General features: G+C 40.7%; 1 protein-coding gene across 1 annotated transcript in view; it reads right to left on the minus strand.

Annotated features, from left to right (window-relative positions):
• Positions 1–25,696, minus strand: part of CAPSL (calcyphosine like) — a 45,491-nt gene that overhangs the window by 14,953 nt on the left and 4,842 nt on the right. The window contains exon 2 of the mRNA XM_007487455.2: positions 4,672–4,900. Coding sequence (XP_007487517.1) covers positions 4,672–4,808 — 137 coding nt within the window. The 5' untranslated portion in view covers positions 4,809–4,900. The remainder of the gene's footprint in view (positions 1–4,671; positions 4,901–25,696) is intronic.

A 25,696-nucleotide genomic window follows, 5' to 3' on the forward strand; every position in this document is an offset into this window, starting at 1 on the left:
AAAAAGAGGAGAGGAGAGGAGAGGAGAGGAGAGGAGAGGAGAGGAGAGGAGAGGAGAGGAGAGGAGAGGAGAGGAGAGGAGAGGAGAGGAGAGGAGAGGAGAGGAGAGGAGAGGAGAGGAGAGGAGAGGAGAGGAGAGGAGAGAAGAAAGGAAATTGGCTTGAATTGATCAATGCATAAAAATGTGCCATGACATATAGTCCTGTAAAGTTAGAAATTCTTGAACCCCAAAAACTACATTACCCAAAGTTCCTGTCTGTATTACCTACAATCCATTTCCCTTTTCCTGCATCCTCCTGTTTTGCATGATGGTATTTAAGTGGGCTGTAATTCCTCCCATGCTCTCTTTAACCTACAACTGGACTGAGTTCAGGCATTTCTTTTGCTTTAGTTATTATTAATTAAACATTTAAAATAAAATACTTAGTTATTGAATATTAATTTTTAAACCCACAGTTCTGACTGTTGGCATAAGTCTGTGAGGGTTTGGTAGCCTTCTGAGTTATCATGGCCAAACTAGTCTGTCAAAAAAAATTAGAGAATGAGAAAACTTAAGGGCATATGATAACTGTCTTCAAGTGTTCCAAGAGCTGTTATAGAAAAGAAAGGAAAAGACTTCTTTTAGCCAATCAATCCGGGAATGGATTTATTAAATGCCTACTCTATCTCAGGAACTCTGCCAGGTGTCAGAGATACCAAAACAAAAGCATCCCCTGTTCTCCAGAAGCTTCTATTTTGTAGTCAAACAACATATACATAGATACTGAAATACAAGAGATGGAAAAGTGAATAGGAAGTAACTTTCAAGGGAGAGGCGCCTGAATCTAGGGATGGGGGAGGACTGTGTACAGTAGAAAGTGGAGACTAAGATGAACTTTGGAGGAAACTAGAGATTTTAAGAGATGGGTGATGAGGAAGTGTGGTGAGCAACCTGTGCAAAGCTATGGAGATGGGAGATGTCAAGTGTGAGGAATAACAAGTAGGCCAGCATGACTGGATTTGTTCTGCCTGTCCGCAAAACACTGACCTAGAAGCAATGGCAAAGAGTCAGATTTAGACTTGAGGTATGAACAGTTTTCTAAGCAACTAAATGTTTCAAAAAGTGGAATGAGTTTGCCCCAGGATGTTGTAAAGGTGGCACATGGGTAGAATCCTGGGATTGGAATTAATAAGATTCATCTTCCTGAGTTCAAATCCAGCCTCAACCACTTAGCTGTGTGACTCTGGCAAGTCACTTAACCCTATTTGCTCAGATTCATCATTATTAAATGAGCTGGAGAAGGAAATGGCAAACCACGCCAGTACTTTTGCAAGAAAACCCCAAATGGGGTCAAGAAGAATCAGACACAACTGAAACGACTGAACGACAACAAAAGTAGTGAATGGCTTCCCCACCCCACGTATTTGAAGCTTTCAAGTGAAGCCTGGCTGACCACTTATCATTGATTCTGTAGATTTCTCTTCTGGTACAAAATCGCCTAGATCATCTCGAGTCCTTTCCAGCTCTGTAATATTCTTTATAATGACCAACCTACTGACTAATAACACATTCCTGATTTGTATTGGGAGAGACTTTTGTACTCTTTCCTTCTTGCTCAATTAATTTTAGTTTGAAAGTGTTACTCAAGACTAATAAACACTTCTGGAATTGAGAAGGATTGATTGCTTCCTGATAAGTACTGTCTTTTGCTAAATTTTATCTACCTAGGTCAATCAGCTTCAAAGAAGAAATAACAGATCCAAAATTTTCTGACTCCCAAAAAATAGTTCACTCCTTCTTCCTACAATGTGGGGATACTCCCAGTGTGGAAATCTGTTCCCCAACTGAGACCAGCAACACATCTGCAAGTCGGGCTAAGAGGGTCATTTGGGGGTACTGAAAAGTTCAGTGACTTTGAAGGATCCTAGAGTAATTGTGTCTCAGAAAGCAGGGCTTGAAGGCAGGTCTTCTCCACTCCAAGGCTGGACCGTTGGCACTCTGCTATGTGACTCTTTATTTAAGGATCCCTAAGAGATGCAATTTTTTTCAGTTACTAAAAATAAACATTCCAGACCTTTTGTATTTCATAGAATCATAAGATTTAGAGCCAGAAGGGACCGTGAAGGTTACATTAGTAGGAAATTCTAAGAGAAAGGTTTAGATGGAGCAACCAACAGAGACTGAACCTACCAGTTTCCTCCAAGAACAGAGAATTAAGGTATATCTAGTCAAGTCAACAGATATTTATTAAGAACATACTGTGAATCTTGTTTACCGCATACCAGGCAGCAGAGTGTGCCACATTCAGAGTCAGGATTTGTTGTTCCATCATTTTTCATTCAGGTCCAACTCTTTATGACCCCCTTTGGAGTTTTCTTGGCAAAGATACTGGAGTGGTTTGCTGTTTTATTCTCTGGCTTATTTTACAGATAGATAAACTGAGGCCAACAGGGTTAAATGATTTACCCAGGGTCACACAACTAATACATGTCCAAAGCTGTATTTGAATTCAGATTTTTTTGACTCTAAACCCAACACTATCCACTGGGCCACTTGCCTACAGAATTTACTAGCTCTGTGACTCTGGGCAAATCTCAATGTCTCTGAGCTTTAGTATCTTCATTTATAAAATAGCATTTATTTCACAGCAATTGAGGGAAGTTCAGATGAGATAGCTTTTAAAACATCTTGCAAACCAGAAAATATCTTATAAATGTTGAGTTATTTGAGGCACCACAGTGGGCATAAAAAATGACATGAGGTCTTAGATTCAATTCTGGCCTCAGACACTTCCTAGCTGTGTGACCCTGGGCAAGTCATTTCCTCCCATTGCCGCATCCTTACTGCTCTTCTTTCTTGGAATCAATATACAGTATTTATTGATTCTAAGACAGAAGGTAAGGGCTTAATTTTTTCCTTTTAATTTTTTCAATCTATTCCTTATTTCTCTCTGGGTCCCTTGACTGTTTTTAATTTTTAAACACCTCTCCTGGTTTCCCCACTCTGTACAGGGGGGCATTCTATGGACAGTGCCAACTGCCCATAGCACAACAGATGCCCTAAATCCTTCTAAAGCAAGCCCAGGTCCCTTCAAGCATGGAAGCTGTCAGACCCAGAAGGGAGAATCTCATTGTTCCAAGAAGTTTCTCAGATGACTGGGTGAGCCTGTTCTTGGTGTCAAAGTTTTGCAGTTGCCAAGGAAATGAAGGACTTTTAAAAAGCCCTTCATGTGAGCTGCTTGAGAGAAAAGACTGTTCTGGGGTTTTATTTGTTTGTTCTGTTTTTTTTGTTGTTTGTTTGGTTGGTTGGTTGGTTGGTGTTGGTTTTGGTTTTGGTTTTGGTTTTGGTTTTGGTTTCCCCAGCACCTAGCATAGTACAAGGCACTTGGAAGATGCTTAATAAACTCATGCTTATTGCTGATTGGTTAACTGGATGAAAGACAAGCATTTTTTTAGCAATTTGAAGGAGCTACAAGATGATAGGATTATACCCAAATGGGGGGAAATGGACCATTGTCCCTTCAATGTCCCACAGTCTTTCAGAGTCAAAATGAGATAAATTAAGAGTCAATGTGGAATCTTAGGCCCTTAAAATTTTTTTGCTTTATTTAAGAATAGAAGAAAGGGGAGGAATGAAAGGAATAGACAATATCTTAGGGAGATTGGGCTATCCATCCAGTCCTTCTTGGTATGGCATTGAGTCTCTTTTGGAGAGCCACTAAAATTCATAGCATTGAAAATGGCTTCTGAAATACCTAGCCCAATGCCCTTATTTTACTGATGAAAGTTTTAGGTTTCATAGGCACAGTTTGGTGGTACAATGGATAGACAGGAAGACTCATCTTCCTGAGGTTAAATGTGGCCTCAGACACTTACTAGCTGGGTGACCCTGGGCAAGTCACTTAACCCTGTTTGCTTCAGTTTCCTCATCCATAAAATGAGCTGGAGAAGGAAATGGCAAACCATTCTAGGATCTTTGCCAAGAAAACCCCAGTTGGGGTCACTGAGAGTCCAACATGACTGAAACGACTGAACAACAAAAAAAGTATTTCATGGAATCATAGATTTAGAGGTAGAAAGGATTATAGAGGTCATCGAACCAAATCACCTTTTTTTGCAGCTGAGGAAATCAAAGCCCAATGAGTCAGCAACTTGCCAAATGTCACAAGTAGGTAGTGAGCAGCAAATATTGTTGTTGTTTTTTTTTAATTTAAGTTTTCTGGATACAAAGCCAATCTTTTTTCCATTATACCACACTAACTACTATCACAAAGTACTTTTTTTCCCCCAACAACCAACAGAGAGAGAAAACAAGTTCCCTGAGGGCAAGGACTTCTTAGGATTTCTTTTTGCAACTCCAACATCTAATCCAAAGTCCAGGACATTGTGGTATATACTGCTCCTTTCCTAGCTGTGAGGCAGCTAGGTGACTCAATGGATAGAGAACCAGAACTGGACTTGGGAGGATGTGGGTTCAAATTTGGCCTCAGACATTTCCTAGCTGTGTGATCCTGGGAAAGTCATTTAACTCCCACTTGCCTAGCCCTTGACATTCTATCTTAGCATTGCTGGTATGTTAGAAAAGGGTTAAAGAAAAAATAACTGGTGCAAGGTCACAAGTCTGGATTTGCTCCTGTGCTAGGCTAGTGCTCTAGTCAACATACCGCTCTGTCATTGGTTCCTTCCATCTTACCTGCCCAAGCCTTTGATGCCAGCCGACCCCCTGGCTAAGCACTGGAGCCGGAGTCTTTCAATGGGGTCTGTGGCTGTAACAAGCCTCTTCTTGGCCTGAATCGCCATTTCCCGGTCATGCCTCGCTGTCCCAGACATGTGGAGGGGAAATTTCAAGCTTCAGGAAATCTTTATGGAGTAGTTTGGCCTTGCAGGAAGAAGTAGTTGGGACTAGAACCCCAGTCACTGCGCTGTGCAAGTAAGAAGAAATCAGTTATGCAGTCTGTCCTCTTTCTGCACAGAATTTACAGCAGGCTAACTTGAAGGATAACTCCCCCCTTATTCACTGCTTGCTTTGTCATACCTTCACAAGAACTGGCTCACTTCCCTGAATTTCCCACATTCAATTTTATTCTGTCCAATGAATATTTATAGAGCCTGGACAGTGTGTCTGGAATCCGTATCACTTATTTATCCATCCCCAGGTCTAGCTGACTTCAGAGCTGAACAACACTCACTAGTTTCAAAATCTTCAGCCAATTTCCACTAGGTTCGTTTGGGTCCCATATTTTTAAAGTTCTAACTTTCTTACTCAAGGAATAAAAGCCTCTAGAATTTCTCTGTACCGACCACCTGCCTCCCTGAATAATTCTTGCTCTTCCGAGACCAGAGCATTTGGCATTCTTCTGCCATGCCTGATGATATAAACAAGACCCAAAGGCATTGGCTCCCTATTGATTTTGTCTTAGCTGAAATTAGCTCTTTGGTCTTGACTCAACCTACCTCTCCCTGTTATGTCTTCCCTTATTGATTGGTTAGTATTTGTTAAGCCTTAATAATGAACAGAGAGGGGACTTGTGTAGAAGAAGACAGCCTATTCTTCTGGAGTCAGAAAGGCCTAGATTTGAATCCCATCAATGACAAATTGGCTGTAGGACCTTGATTAAAATGAATGGCTCTTTGGTAGGGAAAAGACAATTCATACAAAGGGGAATCCAGGTGAAATAAAAAGCAAAGCTATCAATAGAATCTATTATTTTTAAAAATAGTAGTGTCTAAGATTAGACAGGTGATGGCTACTCTGTATTCTGCTCTGCTAAATGGCACAGTGAACAGAGAAGTCAGGGAGACTCATCTTCCTCAGGTCAAATCTGTCCTGAGACACTTACTAGCTGTGTGATCCTGAGCAAGTCACTTCACTTCTCTCTGCTTCAATTCCCTCCTGTGTAAAATGAGGATGATAGCACCGTTCCACCAAGGTTGTTGTGAGGATAAAATGAGTTTGCTCATCTACAAAATCTTTGCCAAGAAAACCCCAAATGGATTTTCAAAGAGTCAGACAGAACTGAAAAACGACAATTTTGCTCCAGTCAGACTACATCTAGAATACTGTGTTCAGTTCAGATCTCTCATTTAAAGGAAGGACAGTGATGAGCTGGAAAGTGTCCCAAGAAGAATAACAGGATGGTGAAGGATGGCAAGCTCATGCCTTATGAGGATCAGGTAAAGCAAATGGAGCTGTATAGCCTTAAGAGGAGAAGACCTCAATAGAACCTGCAATTGTCCTCAACGATGCTGGTTAGAAGAGGATTTAGACTAGTTCATCTTGGCCCCTGAAGACCAGGCTAATTTAGCATTTGTGAATAGAAATTGTAGAGGCAAGTTTAGGCTTACTGTGGGCTTACATCCAAGCAATGTTAAATATCCCATAATGCATTGGGATAATGAGGGGGGTAGTAGAGAGGTTCTCCTTCACTGGAGGTCTCCAAGAAAAGGCTTGCACTTTGATGTAATCCCAACTTCAAAGAGTGGAGAGCCTGCTCTTACTCAGCTACTCGAAGAAACTCAAAGAAGACTCCAAAAAGATGAAAGAGATCTCCTTTCTCCCATTCTCACCAACTCTAGCAGTCTGCTCCATCACTAAGGAGAGAGTCACATACCAATGGGCTTTTGGACAGGGGCTACCTTAGGAAAACCATTTTTCCCAAACAGAAATAGAGATATAAGTGCGAGATGTGAAGGAAATACCCAGGGTTGTTTGACTAATGTGAAATGGTTTTGTAGGAGGAGAGGAAAAGTCTAAAGCAAAGGTATCAAACACAAGATTAAAATATAATTGGGAAATATTTAACAAAACAAATGAAAATACAATAAAACACAATGTTAATTGTGGTTTTCGAAGTCTACATGCAATGCAGTGAGTCTTGGTTTATTTGCTCCCATTTCTTTTTGAGGTTGACATGACTATTCTAAGGATGATTTTGGCAAGGAAGAAATTATTAATGAACTCATTTCATCTCTTTTTTTAAACCAGAGCTATTTAAAAGTCATAAACTATAAACTACTTAGTCTATTGAAAACTCTCCCTAGAATCAGAGCTTCAAGAAAATTCTTGTTTTGCTTCTCATTGGTTTCTTAATGTGCTTTCCAATTTCTCTTACAAATTGTTTCCAACCTCCCTGCCTGGCTTCATGTCTATTTATTCTCAGAAATATTTGTTCAATATGTTCAGTCCTAATTTTGTCCCTACAGAATCACTGATTTGCTTATGGAACCAATTTACTTATGTAAATAACTAGTATAGCCTTTATTTACACTTTTCCTTTCTTCTTCCTTACTCTAATGTATTCTCTTTCTTTTATCAACAATTTACTTTTCTTTTTTTTTTCTTCAAAGCAGCATTGGGTAGAATGAGGATGACAGAGAAGGAATAGGGCCTCTCCTGATCTCTCCCAAATTATTCTTCACATAACTTTGATATAGCACTTCAAAATGAATTCTGGACTATCAGAACCCACAAAAAGATGGGGTGAAATAATTTTACAATCTAAGATGACATACATCAGGGTCGGGGTAGAACCAGAATGCCAAGGCAGACTCTATCTCACCAAGACAGCACAGGCCTTGGGAGTGCCTGAATCAATAGCAACAGTTTCCAGAGCTTTTAGCCCATGGAAAGCAAAAGGGTTGGACAACTAGTCAGAAGGAGATTATATGGGTCCCTTTCCTGGCTTTGGGGTGCAGAACTTTGTGGCATTGTCCATATGCAGATCCAGCAGTGCCAAATCACCATTCCAGAGAAAGTAGGAGCACTAGCACACCAGCACTTGGGGCCACAGGCAAACAGTGAACAGTTCCAATGTGGAAAAGAGTGTTTGTGGTCCCTCAAAAAAAGAGTACACATTCCAGAAGAGAATTAAACACTTCTCTTTAGAGAAGAACTTTAGAGAAGAACCCAGAAGAACTGAAAATTTAGGAGCTAGCTCTGAAAATAGCTGTACAAAGTACCTGAAGCTTGGGACTATGACCCTTTCATCACAGGAACAGAGTCCAACTTTAACCATTTTTAAGTTAAAAGTCAAGAAAACATTTGGGGAAATGCACAAGCAAGATAAAAAGAAAATAGAAAGTTATTTTTATGTCAGGGAAGAGCAAAACACATACTTGGAAGAAAATGCATCCAAAGCCTCAAAGAAAATTGTGATTTTGTTTCAAGCCCCAAAATAATTCCCTGAGGAGTTCAAAAAAGATTTTTTAAAATCAAATAAGAGAAGTAGGAAAAATTTGGAAAGAAACAAGCGTGATACCAGAAAATTATGAAAAAAGTCAACAGCTTAGTAAACACAAAAAACAAATTGAAGGAAAAAATACCTTAAAAAGCAGATTCAGCCAATTGGTAAAAGAGGCACAAAAATCCACTGAAAAGGAGAATTCCTTTAAAGAATGGAATTAGCCAAATGGGAAAGGATATGCAAAATTTCCCTGAAAAGAACTCCTTTAAAAAATAGAATTGGCCACATGGAAAAATGAGATGGAAAACTCACTGGCGAAAGTAATTTCATAAAAATTTGAATTGGGCAAGTGAAAGCTAATGACTCCATGAGACATCAAGAAACAACAAAATAAGTCAAAAGAATGAAAATTAGGGGGGGAAATGTATACTTTTTCATTGGCAAAACAAGTGACATCAAAAATAGATCCATGAAAGAGAATTTTTAAATTACTGAACTTAAAGGCCATGATCAGAAGCTTAGAAAGAATATTTCAAAAAATTATCAAGGAAAACGTCCCTGATATTCTAGAACCAGAAGACAAAATAGAAATTGAAAGAATATACCATCACCTCCAAAATGAAAACTCCCAGGAATAGTATAGCCTAATTCCAGAACTCTCAAGTCAAGGGAAATATTGCATGCAAGCAAAAAGAAAGAATTCAAAAATAATGTGAAGCCACAGTTGGGCTAATATGAGATCTAGCAGCTTCTGCATTAAAAGAACAAAGAGTCTGAAATATGATATTCAAGAGAGCAAAAGAACTAGGAATGAAATAAAAAAACCCCAAAAAACTAAGTATAATCCTTCAGGGAGTAAAACAAGTGTTCAGTGAAATAGAGGACTTTCAAGCATTTGTAATGAAAAGACCAGAGCTGAATAAAAAGTTGACTCCAAAATACAAGATTCAAAAGAAGCATGAAAAGGTAAATAGGAAATAATCATAAGGGATTCAATAAGGTTAAACTGTTTGCATCCCTACATAGGAATAAGATATTTATAATCCCTAAGAACTTAATCATTATTAGGGCAATTAGAAGGAGTATAAATAGAGGACAAGAGTAGGAGTTGAATATGAGATGATATCTAAAAACAAAACTAAAGGGGTGAGAAAGAGGAATACTCTTGGAGAAGGGTTAAGGGAGAGATAGAATTGGGTGAATTATCTCAGACAAAAAAGATATGAAAGAGATTTTATAGTGGAGCAGGATATGGAGGAGTGCGAAGTCCCTTACTCTCATTGGCTTAACAAGGGAAGGGCATATACACTCAGTTGAGTATATGTAACTGCCTACAGGCACAAATCAGTAACTTCATGGGTGAACATCTGAGAAGGAAAGTTAGAAATTGAGGGAAAATGGGTGAAGGGGATAGAGAGAGAAAGAGTGAGTGAGAGAGAGAGAGAAAGAGAGAGAGAGAGAGAGAGAGAGAGAGAGAGAGAGAGAGAGAGAGAGAGAACAAAACAAAGGAAAAAAGACTCAGAGACAAAGAGTTCAACAACATGGGCTCCAGTGTGTGTACTCCTCTGATGATGGAAAAGAGATTAAGCTACATGTGTCCCCAATCTTTTATTGGAAAATCAAGGAATGGGGAATGGGAGGTAGCTAATGAACATGTGACATGGCATAAGATTTAACATTGACTCAATTGACAACCACAAGATCAAAGAGCTTAATCAAACATGTGACTTGTGGTAAGGAATCTGGCAAGGTAGGAGCTAGGACCTTGTGTCAGCTAATGTCCTGCTCAGGAATTTTCTTGACCTTTGGACTATAGGTTTAGAGAATGGTCAGAATTAATAGAGTATCAATTAAATATAATGATCAAGAAATACTATGCCCATGAGTCTGGTATAAAAGTACATAGGTTCCAATATTAATACATCAATAATACTTTCAAGATTAGAACATACCTGGGACACCACAGTATTGAAATCATTCTTACCCTCCAGAAAAGAAGGTGAAAGGATAGGAGAAGATGGGTGGGGTGATAGAAGGGAGGGAAAAATGAGAGAGACAGTGGTCAGAAATAAAACACTTTTGAGGAAGGATAAGGTAGAAGGAGAGAGAGAGTGGGATAAACAAGGGGGAAATAGGGTGGAAGGCAATACACAGTAATTAATACAGTGAAAAAATGTTTCTCTAATAAGGCCCCATTTCTTAATGAGTCAAATTATAAGAATATGTTATTTCCCCCATTGATACATAATCAAAGGATATAAATAATTTACAGATGAAGTAAACAAAATCATCTATAGTTTTGTGGGAAAGTGCTCTAAATCATTATGAATTAGAAAAATTCATATTTTGTGGGAAAGTGCTATAAATCACTATGAATTAGAAAATGCATATTAAAACTGCTCTGAGGTACTATCTCACACCTATCAGATTGGCTAATATGACAGAAAAAGAAAATTACAACGATTAGAAGGGATGTGCAAAAAGTGAGACACTAATGCACTAATGGGGGAGTTGTGAACTGATTCATACATTCTGGAGAACAATTTTGAACTATGACCAAAGGGCTACATATCCTTTGACTCAGCAATACCATTACTAGGTCTGGATCCAAAGAAATAAAAAACAGAAAAGAAGAGGACACACACATACATACACACATGCACACACACACACACACACACACACACACATATATTCAAAAATAATTATAGCAAATCTTTTTGTGGTGGCAAAAAATTGGAAATTCAGGGAATGACCATTAATTGGGGAATGAATGATTGGGAATATTTGGGAAATGAAAGTTGTGTATATGATTATGACAGAATACTATTGTACTATAAGAAATCATAAGCAGTATAATTCCAGAAAAACCTGGGAAGATTTACATGAACTGATGCAAAGTGAAGTGAGCAGAACAAAGAAAATATTGTACACAATAACAGAAATATTATACAATGTAAAACTGTGAATGACTTTGCTATTCTCAATAATACAATGATCCAAGACAATCCCAAAGGACTCATGATGAAAAATGCCATCTGCTTCCCCTGAAAGAACTTATGGAGTCTGAATCTAGACTAAAGCATACTGTGTCTCATTTTGTATCTTTCTTCATTTTTTTTTGTTCAAGTTTTCTCCTACAAAAAAACAAGTATGGAAAAATGGTTTACATAAAAGCTCATGCAAAATCTATATCAGATTACTTACCATCTCAGTGAAGGGAGAAGAGAGGAAAGGAGGAAAAGAATTGGGGACTCAAATTTTTTTCTTAAAAGAATGTTTTTACATATAGTTTGGGAGAAATGAAATTTAAATTTAAAGAAAATGTTTAAAGCAGTGCTTAGAGCCAGAATCCATTAGCCAGTCTCATAAGTTTCTACATACATCAATTCCTTCAGTGTTCACAATTTTAAAATGGAATAACAATAGCAGCTGGCATCTATCTGTTTTGAAACATTTAAAATTCCCTCTGCCTCTGCATAGGTCATTCCTCATGGAAGGGGGATGTCCTCCCTCTTTGCCATCACCTTCTAGCATCCCTAACTTTCTTCAAAGCTCAGCTCCAATCACACCTCATTCATGAGACCTTTCCTGATCTTATCCTGTAGCTCATTGTAGTTCAGACTTTTTGTGGCCCCATTTGGAGTTTTCTTGGCAAAGATACTGGAGTGCTTTACCATTTCCTTCTCCTATAGTTCAGACCTCCCACCTAAAATTACCTTCTATTTCCCTTTTATCTATTTTGCATATATGATTATGTACACAAATTGTTTCCCCAATAAGCTTCTTTGAGGATGAAGATTTGCCTTTTCCCCCTTCATTATCTGAAGCATCTGCAAGGGGTGTATGGGGTGCTCAGGGAGGGGTAATATCTCTGGTATGGAGGGCTTGTCATGCCCTTCTAGGGCAGCTCTCCAGCCACTGACCCTCACCTGACAGCCAGCTCTCACTTGTGGCTCCTAGTAGCTGCTAGCATGCGGCAGCAGCCACACCCCGGGCAACGGCTTCAACAGGCCGGCTAAACCTTGTGAGGGTAGCCATCAGGTCGACGTCGACCCCTGGTGAACTAGGGCTTTGCTCACCCAGCATGTGAAGACTGCTTTGGCAGAACAGGCGGAAGAAACCAACAAGAAGGTTCAACGGCTGAGATGGCGATGCAGCAAGGCACTGTGGAGTGCTTAGGGCGTGATGGAGCACAAAAGACAACACGGCCACCCAATGCAGCTGAGGAAGTCTCCAGGGGTAACGACTTTTCATGCCAATGGACCCAGGCTTCCAACGCCAAGAGATTGGGACTGTCTCTGTGCATCGACTTTTCCACTTAAATCTTCATGCACAGGTGTCTTTGTGCACAAAAATGCACAAAGACAATTGTCATCCTCGATTCGAGAGACAACCAACAACTTCTGGAGCATAGCAGGTACTTTAAAAAGCCGATTGTGGGTACTGTGGCCGGCCATTGGGATAATTTGGACAGTGCCTCCAGGTCCCAGGAGAGAGGCATGATAACATAGTAAACTGCTGCCAGATTTGCATGGCAAGTCTTACCTATGTATACATTTTGCTTTTGGGGCTTGAGTTTTAAAAAAGCCAACTTTGCAAGCAGGAGGTGGGGGAGTAGTCTTCAGATGGCAATTCATCAGAAAAGGATCTAAGAATGTTAGTGGTCTGCAAGGTTGATGTGACTCAACGTGTGACAGAGCAGCTTCCAAAGCCAATTCAGTCTTGCACAGAATGATGGTGAGGATAATGTCTGACTAGTGATCCTCTGACCTCACCTGGAGTGCTGTATTCATAGCAGATGCCACATTTTAAGAAGGACAATGACGAACTATTGTATGTCCACAGGGAGGTGCTTCAACATAGGTGGAAAGAAGATCACACCAAAAAAATACTTGAAGGAACTGGGGGAGATGGGGAAGAGAAGAGTGGTATCCTGAAGAAGAAATCTGCCCACATTGCCTTCATTTCCTCTCCTCCCACTCATTTCTCAACACCTTGTAGTCTGGCTTCTAACCTCATCATTCTACTGAAACTGTTCTCTGATGTCACCCAGAGTCTCTTAGTTGCTCACCTCCAATGGCCTTTTCTCAGTCCCTTCCTTCTGGAGCTTTATGGAGCATTTGCCTTTGAGGACCATCCTCCTTCTACTTTATACTGTTTTTTCCCTGTGGGATATGATGCTTCCTCCTGATTCTCCTCTTTCCTGTTTGATAATTCCTCCGGTTCCTTGGACAGAATATCATTCCAATCTTTCCTCCTAGCTGAGGTGGAGCTACCCCCACAGCTTTGTCCTTGGTCCCCTTTCTCTCTCTCTATGGGTTCCATCAGCATCTCTCTACAGATGACTCTCAAATCCATATACCCAGGCAGGGCTTCAGTTCTTTTTCATCAAGTGGCTTTCGGATATCTCCAGCTGAATACCCAATAGCCCTTATAGTCCATCTTGTAATCAATACTGTGTATTGGTTCCAATGAAGAAGAGTGGTAAGGGCTAGGCAATGGGAGTTAAGTGACTTACCCAGGGTCACATAGCCAAGAAGTCCCTGAGACCAGATTTGAATCCAGGACCTTCCATTTCTAGGCCTAGTTCTCAATCCACTGAGCCACCTAGCTGCCCTTGGCAAGCCGCTTTTAACCCTGTTTGCTCAATTTTCTCATCTTTAAGATAACATCTTTAAGAAAAGGAAATGATAAATCTCTCCAGTATCTTTGCCAAGAGAATCCCAAATGGGGTCACAAAGAGTTGGATGAGACTCAAAAAGATGAATAAGAACAATATATAAGGATAAGGTTTACCTCTTAAAATGGTATCACTTCAAGGATCCTCTTCTCTCTGGGAAATCTAAATAAATAGCTAGCATTGAAATAGCACTTTTAGGTTTGCAAAGCATTTTGGAAATCGTGTCTCATTTGATCCTCACAATAACCTGGGGAGTGGTAATATTAACTCGTCTTACGGATGAGGAAACTGTGGCAGACAGGAGTTAAGGGTCAAGGTATCTGAGGTCAGATCTGAACTCAGGCCTTCCTGACTCTGGATCCAGGGCTCTATCCACTGCATCTCCTCCCTGCTTGCTATAAAAATATAAACACATATACATTTCCATACACCCACATTTATTATTGATAGTTTTATTATCTAGTATATATTTATATAGACTTATATTCAAAAGTAAGGACTTTCAAGGATCTTTGTGTATTGGAAATGTATCCTCCCTCCCCGACAGAATCTGTCACCAGTCCTTTTATAGAATCCAAGGTAGGAGTAAGGGGCAGGGAGCATAAACAGCTCCATACGGCCCTTAATTCCCTTTGAGAGACCAACCCAAGGCCAGCCTCCTGATATTTGCCAGATGATTTAGTGGCAGAAGCCCTGGAAAGATCCATGCCTATATCAAGTATGTGCTAATGATTTCTTTTTTTTTAACCCTTATCTTCCCTCATAGAACCAATACTATGTATTGGTTACAAGGCAGAAAAATGGTAAGAGCTAGGCAGTGGGGGTTAAGTGACTTGCCCAGGGTCACACAGCTGGGAAGTGTCTGAGACCAGATTTGAATCTCCTCATCTCTGGTCCTGATTTTCAATGTACCAAGCTACCTAGTTGCCCCCTGTGTTAATTATTTCTTGCTTTCTTTCTTTAATACTTCAAACCAGTCCAAAAACAAAACAAAAAAAACCCAATGTTTCTATTCTTCTCCCAATAATAATGGCAAAGATAAAATATCCACTTTGGCTCAAATGGCTGCATCGTGCCTGACATTGTACATAGGGTCCTCCACATCCTCTTGCTAACTAGTTTCAAATTAAACCAAGAAACATTCTATCTTAATCCCCTCAACCAATCACTATGGTCAGAAATGAAACACATGAAGGTAGCATACAACATCCCGAAGTCTGCCTGGAAGAGGCAAGCCATCACTGACATGCATAAGATTGGAGACTTTTCCTTCAGAAAAAGAGAAAGCTGAAGAGTCATTTCCTGAGCTGCCACCCAGCCCCACACTGAGCAACTGCCTCATCATCAACCCAATGTGGATAACAATTTGAAGGCCAACAGGATCCTCTCCCTGCATATAAAAAAATTAAATAAATAAATAAAAAAAGGATCCTTGAAGAAAGATATTAGGGACTCGAGCCCAGGGGACAGATTCCGGTTCCCACCCTTCCCCCAGCTACTAACTCCAATGCATAATCCCTCATTTAGGAAAGAAAGGCACATGCCACCAACTGAAAGGCATGAACTGATCACATCTCCATTTCTTTTTAATTTTTAGGGTTTTTTTTTTTAACCTTCACTTTCAATCTTAGTAACAACTCTAAGTCAAATGGGGTTAAGTGACTTATCCAGGATCACATAGTTAGGAAGAGTCCTAGGTCAGACTTGAACCCAAGTCCTCCTGATTTAAGACCTGATGTTCTATCTTATGCCTAGAGTCCTAATTCCAGTTCTTTGGAATTGGCTGTAATTAAAATCTCTACTATTACTCCCCTCCTCTTCCTCTATTTAGTCTGTTACCAACTCACGTCAGTTCTATCTCAATGATATCACATTTGTTCCCTTCTCTTCACTGGCACAACCATCCCAAGAAGTAACATAATGGGCTAGAGTGCAGAACTTGGAGTCAGAAAGACCCAAGTTCAAATCCTATCTCAAATACTCATTAGTTCTGTGATCCTGATCAAGTCACTTAACCTGTCTCCAATTCATTTTCCTCTTCTGCAGAATGGTGATAATAATAGCACTAATAATCACAGGATTGTTGGGAAGATCAAATGAGGTCAAATATAGAAAGAACTTTGTATGCCATAGAGCAATATGTGAATATTAGCATGTATTCGTATTAAGCCAGTCCTTCATCATCTCTCACCCAGACCCCTGTAATAGGCTCCTGACCGAATGCCCAACTTTCAATTTCACTCCTCTCCAAGCAATTGTCCACAAAACTGACAAAATTGTCTTCCTACAAGATGTCTGTGCTTTTCTCCTATTCAGGAATCCTCGGGAAGGCTCTCTTACCTATAAGATAAAATATAAACTCTTCAGCCCTTCACCAAAATGATTCCAGCCTACCTTTCCAAGTTTATGGCCCTTACCTCCATTCACGTACTGTATGCTCCAGACAAACTAGCCACTGGCTGTTTCCCATATTCTGCACTCAATGTCTTACCTCCAAATCTTTGCACGAACTGTCCTTCTTGTCTGGAACATACTACCTCCTCACTTTGGCTTCCTGAAATCTCTAGTAATCTCTAGTTTCCTTCAAGGGTCGACTCACGTGCTGTCTCCTACAGGAAATTTTTCCTCACCCCTTTGGTCGTTAGGGTTCTTTCTTCAAATGGTAGGTATAGACTTGTCTGTTTACATGTGGTTTCTACCCAGTGGAACATAAGTTACTTAAGGGCAAAGAGTGGTTTTTTGTTTGTTGGCTTTTTTGCTTTGTCTTTGTATCCTTAGTACCTGTCCCAGGCTTCGAACAAATGCTTGTTTGTTGAATGGGTTGGAATTGGATTAGGCTATGATAGCTTTCTTCAAGTATTTAAGGGGTGGCACCTGGAAGGAGAATGGCACTTTTCCACATGGGCACTGAGAGTAAGAAGAACTGAAAGCGCTGGATCAGTGTTTCAGGAAGGTACATTTCAGACTGGTATGAGAAAAAATATCATTTCAGTTAGGTGTAAGGAAAAATGTCCTTACGGCAAGTGTGATCCAAAAGTGGCATGGACTCCCTACGGGATTAGAGGGCGTCCCTTTGCTAGAGATCTTCAACTAAAGGGAAGAAAGGATACCACTCCACAATTCTGGAGAGGTTTCCTATATAGGTTCAGGTTGGACTTTTGTTGTTGTTGTTGTTGTTGGGTCACTTTCCAATCATATCTGACTCTTCATGCCCCCATTTGGGGTTTTCTTGGCAAAGATCCTGAAGTGGTTTGCCATTTTTTTCCAGCTCATTTGAGAGATGAGGAACCCAAACCTCCAAGGTACTTCTTAGCTCTCCATCTAAGATCCTATATTAGAGCTACAACTTGAACCTAGGTGCTGTCAAACTCCTGAGCTCCTTCCTCTTCAATCTCTGGACCTCAATTCCTCTATAAAAATTGGAGAAAAGGGGACTGCCAGGTAGCCCAGTAGAGAAAGCTATAGGTCTAGACTCTGCGGTCCTCCCATGCTTTTCCATTTCTACCTCTTTGAATTCAATGCTAATTATTTGCTTATGTACCTGGGTTCAAACCTGGCCTCAGACACTTCCTTGTTGTGTAACCCTAGGCAAGTCACTTCCACTGCCCAAGCCTTACCACTCTTCTGCCTTGGAACCAATACACAATATTGATTCTAAGACAAAAGGTAAGGGTTTAAAAAAATAAGTCATTTAGATAATCACCTTCATTTTACAAATGAGAAAACTAAGATTCAGAGAGGCTTTCTTGATCAGAATCAAACAGTGTGTAAATAGATGAAGAGGGAGCTGAACCTAACCAAGTCTTTCTGACTCTTAAGTACAGTGCCAAAGCCACTATAGCATGCTGTTGCCATGATAAAGATCAAAAATAGGAGGAAGCCATTCCACAAGGAGGTGCAACACACACACACACACACACACACACACACACAATGTGGATACCTTACAGTTTTGCCTCCAGCGATTCTGCCCTCTTACAATGACTCTCTGTGGTTATGGAAACCTTTACTAGACCTCACAGAGCCTACCTACGAATAGAACTCACCTGGCAGGTAGAACAACTATGGGCTAGAATCTTTAGGCACAGACCCTAATAAAATGGACCTTTCTCCTACTCCTGAGTACCGTGCCACTGTGTGTCGGGATGGTGTCTGTAAATTTCCCAGGCCAGGCAGAAAAGAAATGGGGCACAACTCTGTGAGAGTGGGCAGGGCAGACAAGAGCTGCAGATGCTGACCACAAGAGACTGTTGTGCTGTGCACTCAGGACCAGTTAACTTGGGAGCTACCATCCATCTCCCTTGAAAGTTGCTCAATCATTTTGTGTACTCTGTATAACTCTGTATGTGTAGACATGTCATCTTTGCCATTCGAATGTGACCTGCTTGCCAGGAGAGATTAAATCACTGTAGAGGTAGCAATACCATCCAGCACAGTGCCTGGCATGTACTAGGTGGTTAACAAAAGCATGATAACTGATGGACTACTGGAACCCAGCTGACTGCCCCTCTTCTAGTACTCTCTACTGTTCCTGGATGGGTCAGAGAATGCCAGGATCCAACCAAGAATGAGGAACTGAAGGAGATTAGAAGGTTGTCTCCTCTTCATTCTTAGAAATAAATGGTCAGGAAGAGAGAAAGACAGAGACAGAGAGAGAGACAGAGAGACAGAGACAGAAAGACAGAGAGAGAGAGAGACAGAGAGACAGAGAGACAGAGAGACAGAGAGACAGACAGAGACAGAGACAGAAAGAGACAGAGACAGAGGCAGAGACAGAGAGACAGAGATCAAGACAGAGAGAGAGAGAGAGAGAGAGAGAGAGAGAGAGAGAGAGAGAGAGAGAGAGAGAGATGGTCAGGGTGGTGTCTATTAGTGCTCAAAGGAAAGAATCAAATTGACTTTAAAGTAAAGACATTCAATGAGGACTTGGGAAAAGCTAGACCTACTCCATATTAAGTTGTCTTTGGGCGCCTCCTGGTGACGCTTTAATAAAATACACAAAAGACAATTAGGCAGTTGTGCCCAAAGTCCACCTACAGAGTTCTGGTAGGACTTCTGAGTCTTAGCTACTGGATCCAGATGGAAAAGGAGTCACTCATAGTTGGCACTGGGTTCTTTCACCCCCATCATGTCAGTCAGCCAATCAACAATTAAGTGTTTATTATGCCAGTCACTGTGCTAAGTCCTGAGCATGCAAAGAAAGGAAAACAGTCCCTACTGTGCTCCAAGACTATTCATAGTTCTTCATCCTTGGTCAGAAAGAGTACCCTAGGCAGAAGGTTAATCATCTTACTAGGCCACAAGAGAACAAAAGCCCGATCAATGTCATTGGGGATTGGGAAGAGGTAGAAATAGAAAAACATGGCAGAACATTCATTAGTACAGGAAATTATGTCCCTCTGGTGGGGCCCCACCACTCCATTCCACTGTTATCATTGAAGCTTTGTATTTGCCTTCCAAGGTCCACTCTGTCAGCTGGTCAGTTAGTCAGTTCTAGACACTAACTCAGCCCACAGTAACCCAAGTTTAAGATTTACTTCCTGCTTTCAAACCACAATATCTGCCCAGTTCTACATTCTTGTGGTCGAGAAGAGACAATGAAAAAAATGGAAGTGCTTATATACACATATGCACAACTGACTTCAGTATACAATAATGAAAATGGTGAGGGGAGGGAATAACTGGAACAAAAGCAAATAATTAGCTCTGGATTCAATGGACCTGGGTTCAATGCTTATTATACTTATTTCCTTTGTGACCCTGAGCTAGTCACACAACCTCCCTAAGCTAGGTCTTCATCCATTAAATTAGAGGGTCAGAGAGAGACAGAGACAGAGAGACAGACAGAGAGAAAGTCAGTCTCCACATAAGCATAAGAAAGGAGCTCAATAGAGATCATTAGAAGATATTCCAGCCAGGACAATCCTGCTATCCTGCTTATAGATACAGAAACAAGAGAGGATGAGTTAAGCATGGGCAAGAACAATTAGACTGGTCTGAAGAGAAAAGTTTAGAAAGAAATGTGAATTATAATTCATGGAGTTGGTTCATCTTGGAAGGACTCCTTTGCCACCTTCTCTTCTTTTTCTTCCCCCCCCCCCTCTCTCTCTCTCTCTCTCTCTCTCTCTCTCTCTCTCTCTCTCTCTCTCTCTCTCTCCCCATTTCCCATGGTTCATTACCACAAATTGTTGTGTAATTCCTTGATCTCTGGATACATAGGGGGGGTTTCAAATCTTTTTTGTATTATGAATAATGCTTACAGGAACAGCAATTTCCATATTTCTTATATTTTTTCATTGTCCTTATGACTAACCTACTTATGGCATTCATTCATTCTTGACTGAATTATTGCAATCATCCTGATAACGCAGTTTCCCTATGAATCATCCTTCCTATGGCATAGCTCTCATCACATCACTCTATATCGTTACTTGCTGTGCAACTTTGGGAAAGCCACCTGTTTCTACATATAAGGAATGGAGATAATAGCTCCAGGACTTACTTCATAAAGTTGTTGCAAGGATCAAATGAGATTAAAGTACTTTTCAAGACTCAAAGTACAAGATCACTGCCAAGGAGCAGAGTCAAGATGGTGGAGAAGGCATCCATCCTCATCTCATCTCTACCAAATTATCCTCTAAAAACCATGATAAAATGCCCTAGAACAAATTCTTGAGCCAAAGAATCCACAAAAACATAAGGTGAAGTAATTTTCTAGTACTAAACAACTTAGAAAGCCAGCATAATGAATCTAATGCACTAGGGTGGAGACGAAAAGCAGCACACCAGGGCAGGCTCCATCACAGCAACAGAACTTGGGCTCAGCTGAAGCAGGAGCCAAGGCTTTTGGAGTTCTCAGCCACAAACGGTAAGGTGGGGGTGTCAATCAATTGCTAAGAAGGAGATTACAAGGGTCCTTTTACTGGCTATGGGTGCAAAACTTGTCTCATATTGCCCATACACAGAACCAGGTCTCATTGTGGGGGGGGGGCATAATCTCAGGGTGAGGAGGAGCAGTAGCACACAAGAGGACATGCAAGAATGTTCTCTGCTGGGAAAATTGGAAAACAATTATGGGAGAGATTAAGTTTAGATCAAGCATGTCCTCCCTCTGCTGTCTGGAGTAATTGCACAGGACTCACATGCAGCTTGAAGGTACAATTTGGGCATGTGGTCACTAAAAGTTTCACAAAAGCTGGAATAGGATATCCAGAAGGGAACAAACAGGAAAGTTTTGAAAGTTTCATAGGGGACTTTTTATGTAGATATGAAGAAAAGTAAGCCAAACATGTAGGATTTGTGATTTCATTTATGTACAAACTTTTTCTTTGTATATGGAAATGCTTGTTTAATTTGGTTTTGTGAAATTTGGAATTTAAAAAATGAAACGTTGGGAAAAAAAGAAACACAAAAGACATAATTTATATATGCAAATCTTTTTATTGGGTGATGCTTTCTATTGTATGGGGAAGAGAGGGAAGGGAATAAATTCTATTATTAAAAGAGAAAAAGAAGAAAATCCCCAAACCATGCTGACTTCATCATCAATTTATGTTAAATAATCTCAACAGGGTCCTCATTGCTGCCAGTCAATTTTTTTACGCCTCTTTACTTAATTCACTATCTCACTCACCACAGTAACTTTTACAAACTTATTCAGATCTCCTCAGATCTCACATGCCTCACCTTTCCCCCATCCTCTCAGCTGAGGACCTCACTTTATATGTAATTCACTGAAAAAAAAAATAGTGACATTCACTAAGAACTTCCTTTTCACTTCATATCTGCCTGATACCCTCTACCACTTTCTTTACCCTTACCTTGTCTCACATAAAGAGGTTGCCCTCTCTTCTTGCCAAGGCAAAGGGAAATGCCCTTTATGTGCATAAGTGTTGTCCTATCACATCTTCTCCAACAGATTGCTCCCTCTATTATCCTCACCCTCTCACTTATCTCTCCCTGTCTGTTGGCTGCTTCTCTAACGCTTGAAAACATGCCTATCCTAAAAAAGCCCTCATATGATCCTTCCATTCCTGCTTTATTCCTGTCCCTTTCCTTCTTTTCCTAAACTCCTTGAGAAGATGATCTACAACGGATACCTCTACTTCCTTTCTTCTCACTCTCTTCATAACTCTCTGCAGTCTAGCTTCTGACTTCAATATTCAAGCAAAACTGCTCTCCCCAAAGTTATCATTAGTCTTTTAATTATTTAATCTGTCTTTTCCACAGACCTCATCATTTTTTACTTCTCTGAAGCGTTTGACACTATCAATCATCTCTTTTCCGTGGTATTCTCTTCTCTTTTGGTTTTCATGACACTTTTCCCCCTAGTGCTCCTTTTTCCAATCTGATCACTCCTCAGTTTCCTTTCCTGGACTCACATCCAAGTCATTCACCTGTAACTCTATGGTTTTCCTCAGGGCTCTGCCCTGGGCCTTCTGCTCTTCTTCCTCTATTCTGTTTCACTTGGTGATCTCATCTGCTCTCCTGCACTCAATTATCATCTCATGCTGATGATTCTCAAATCTATATATCCAGCTCTAACCTCGCCATTGAAGACCAGTCTCATATCTGCAACAACCTGCTAGACATCTTAACTGGCTGTCCCAGAGACTTCATAAACTCAATATGTCCAAAATTGGACTAATTTTATTGCATTTTTTAAACTCTTACCTTCTATTTTAGAATCAACACTAAGAATCCATTCCAAGGCAGAAAAGTGGCAAGAGCTAGGCAATGAAGGCTAAGTGACTTGTCCAGGGTCACCCAGTTAGGAAGTATCTAAGGCCACATTTAAACCCAGGACCTCCCATCTCCAGGTCTGGCTTTCTATCCACTGAGCCACCTAGAAGTCCCTCTAATTATATTTTCTTAACTCTTTTCCTGTCCAAACCTCCATATTGTCAAGGGCATCACTATCTATCTTTTCAATCCCCTGGACTCATAACTTACATGTCATGCTTAATTTCTCACTCTGCCTGTCACCCCACATCTAATCTATTGATAAATCCTTTGTAGCATCTCTCACACATATCCCACCTTCTCTCCTCTGACACTGCCACCATCCTGTGGCAGACTCTCATAATCCCACACCTGGACTACAGCAATGGCCTGCTGATTGGTCTCCCTGCCACAAGTCTCCCCCACACTCGAACACATTCTTCATGTAGCTGTGAAAGTGATCTTCCTAAGGCAGAGATCTGACCATATTATCCCTCCTCATTCAATAAACTCGAGTTGTTCCCTATTACCTCAGATCAAACTTTAAATCCTCTGTTGAGCTTTAAAAGATCTTCAAAATCTGCTTCCCCAATTTCTAGTCTTCTTAGCTTCCACATACTTAGGGACTCGGCGGCACTGGACTCTTTTGCTATTCCTCAAATAAGACATCCCATCTCTTAGCTCCAGGCATTTTTTCTGGCTATCCCTCATTCCTGGATATTTCTTTCTCATCCCCATCTTCTGGCTTCCTTCAAGTTCCAGCCAAAATCTTACCTTCTACAAGATTTTCCTAATTCCCCTTATTTCTAGTGCCTTCTCTCTATTTAATATTTCCCTGGATAGCTTATTTGTATAGACTTGTTAATCTGTTCTCTCTCTCACTAAACTGTACTTCTTGCAAGCAAAAGCTATATTTTGCCTTTCATTGGATCCCCAGCACTTATAAATAATGTCTATTGCAGGGGTCCCCAAACTTTTTACACAGGGGGCCAGTTCACTGTCCCTCAGACCATTGGAGGGCCAGACTAAAAAAAAACAATAACAAAAAAACCTATGAACAAATCTGTATACCACTGTCTGGTATAGCAGAGGCTGAAGCACTGGCTGTGATGGGCCTGTCACACCTTGCACAAGTCCATCACCGCCACCACTATACCCAGCAGCAGTATACATAGTGCGGAATCCCCTCCCCCAGATCACCACTCACCATGCTTCCATTGTGCAGCCCCATAATCATTTGAGCAGCGCCTCGTTCTCATTCAGTTACTCTCAGAACAAGGCTCCATGCAAAGGATTACATCACCAGAAGGAGTGCTGTATGTGAGTGATGCCACCACATGCAGTGCTCCTCTCACTGACCACCAATGAAAGAGGTGCCCCTTCCGGAAGTGCGGTGGGGACTGGATAAATGGCCTCAGGGGGCCACATGTGGCCTGTGGGCCATAGTTTGGGGATCCCTGTTCTATTGACTAACAAATGAAATCATAGTTTCTGACCAAAACCAAGAGAAATGCTCAGGCTCTTCATCCAGCACTGACATTAGCTCTTCCCTTTCACATGTGAGAAAGTAAGCTGTATCAAATTCCTCCCGGGACTTGGAAGTGATTTCAAACTCACTGACCTGTGTTTCAGAATCTGCTTAGATTTCAGTAGAAGGTGGTAGGATGAGGTAAAAATTCAAATAAGATTAATATTCCCTTTATAACACTAAGGCCAAATCTATTCAGGACCATTCTGATCCCTCACATTAAAAGTTTTAGTGTATAATGCTTTAGAAAGCTATTTTATTGGACATGTGTCCTAGGAGTTTGTTGTCTGAAGTAGAGAAGCTATAACAAAATATTCCTAGGTTTAAAAATGCTTAGTCTTGTGGGATAAAGAGTTCTCATTAGATTAGGCGTCTTTTGGGGATCACAGCAGGTTCAACCTATTTCAAGCAGCTATAGCTCTCCCTAAGCCCTGTGTTCCTCTTCTCTTCTGGCCTGGGTCCCAAAGGCATTTGCCAGGAAAACACAGTTTGTTCCCAACCAGGGCAATCTGCCAGATCTTGATCCTAAAGAGATAGTAAGTTAGCAAACTAAAGAGATAGCTCCACCACACAAAGGAAAGCAAAAAATTTGGCAGGTATATATTAGTGTAAACAAGTTGGGGGAAGGGGGGGAATCCATTTTTCCTGAATTAACCTGTGTGAGTGACAACACTGCTTTGAGGACAGAAAGTACCGCCTCACATACTCACTATCATGACTGTTAAGTCTTCTATAGAACATAACTTCCTGAAAAAGCAAGGACCTTCGCATTTTTCTCCTTGGAACTCTGGACCCAGCAAAGCGCCTGACATATTATATATGTTTAATAAATGGTCATTGAAACAAATCAACTGACATTCCTAGGGGTAGCTGCAGCCCCAAATTTTCAAACCCATTCCATGGGCTATGTTAGTCCCACTCAAGCTGAAATTCCTTCCTTTGATCTCCTGACATCAGGTCTGGTAAAGCAGTACATCTGCACAAATGGTTGCTATTTTACAGCTAATAATCAATGTAATCAGTCATTCTGTTAAACTTTACCTTATACTCACTTAGATATTCCACCTGTAACCTGTGACCCTAAAATGCCACAAGTGACACTTCCCAAGGAAGCCATAACAGTTAACCGACAAAAGTCAATATCACAAACCCAATATTTAATGCCAGTGATAATGCTAGCAGTAAGGTTATAAATGTGAGTAAGCAGAACCTTCTCCCTATCCTCCACTGGTCTAACATTTGCTACAGATCGATTCTAAAGTAGATTAGATCACCACTACCTACAACCACCCTTACTAACTTATCCCTGCATATTAGCCAAACGTACCCATGATATCATACATGGATATCAGAAACTGGCAGTCATAGATCTCAAACTGCCTTAAAAATCTGATTCCAGAGGGCAGCTGGGTAGCTCAGTGGATTAACAGCCAAGTTTAGAGATGGGAGGTCCTAGGTTCAAATCTAGCCTCTGACACTTCTGGGCTGTGTGACCCTGGGCAAGTCACTCAACCCCCATTGCCTAGCCCTTACCACTCTTCTGCCTTGGAACCAATATACAGTATTGATTCCAAGACAGAAGGTAAGTGTTTAAAAAAAAATC

The sequence above is a fragment of the Monodelphis domestica genome, chromosome 3 (genome assembly GCF_027887165.1).
Source record: "Monodelphis domestica isolate mMonDom1 chromosome 3, mMonDom1.pri, whole genome shotgun sequence".
Taxonomy (NCBI): domain Eukaryota; kingdom Metazoa; phylum Chordata; class Mammalia; order Didelphimorphia; family Didelphidae; genus Monodelphis; species Monodelphis domestica.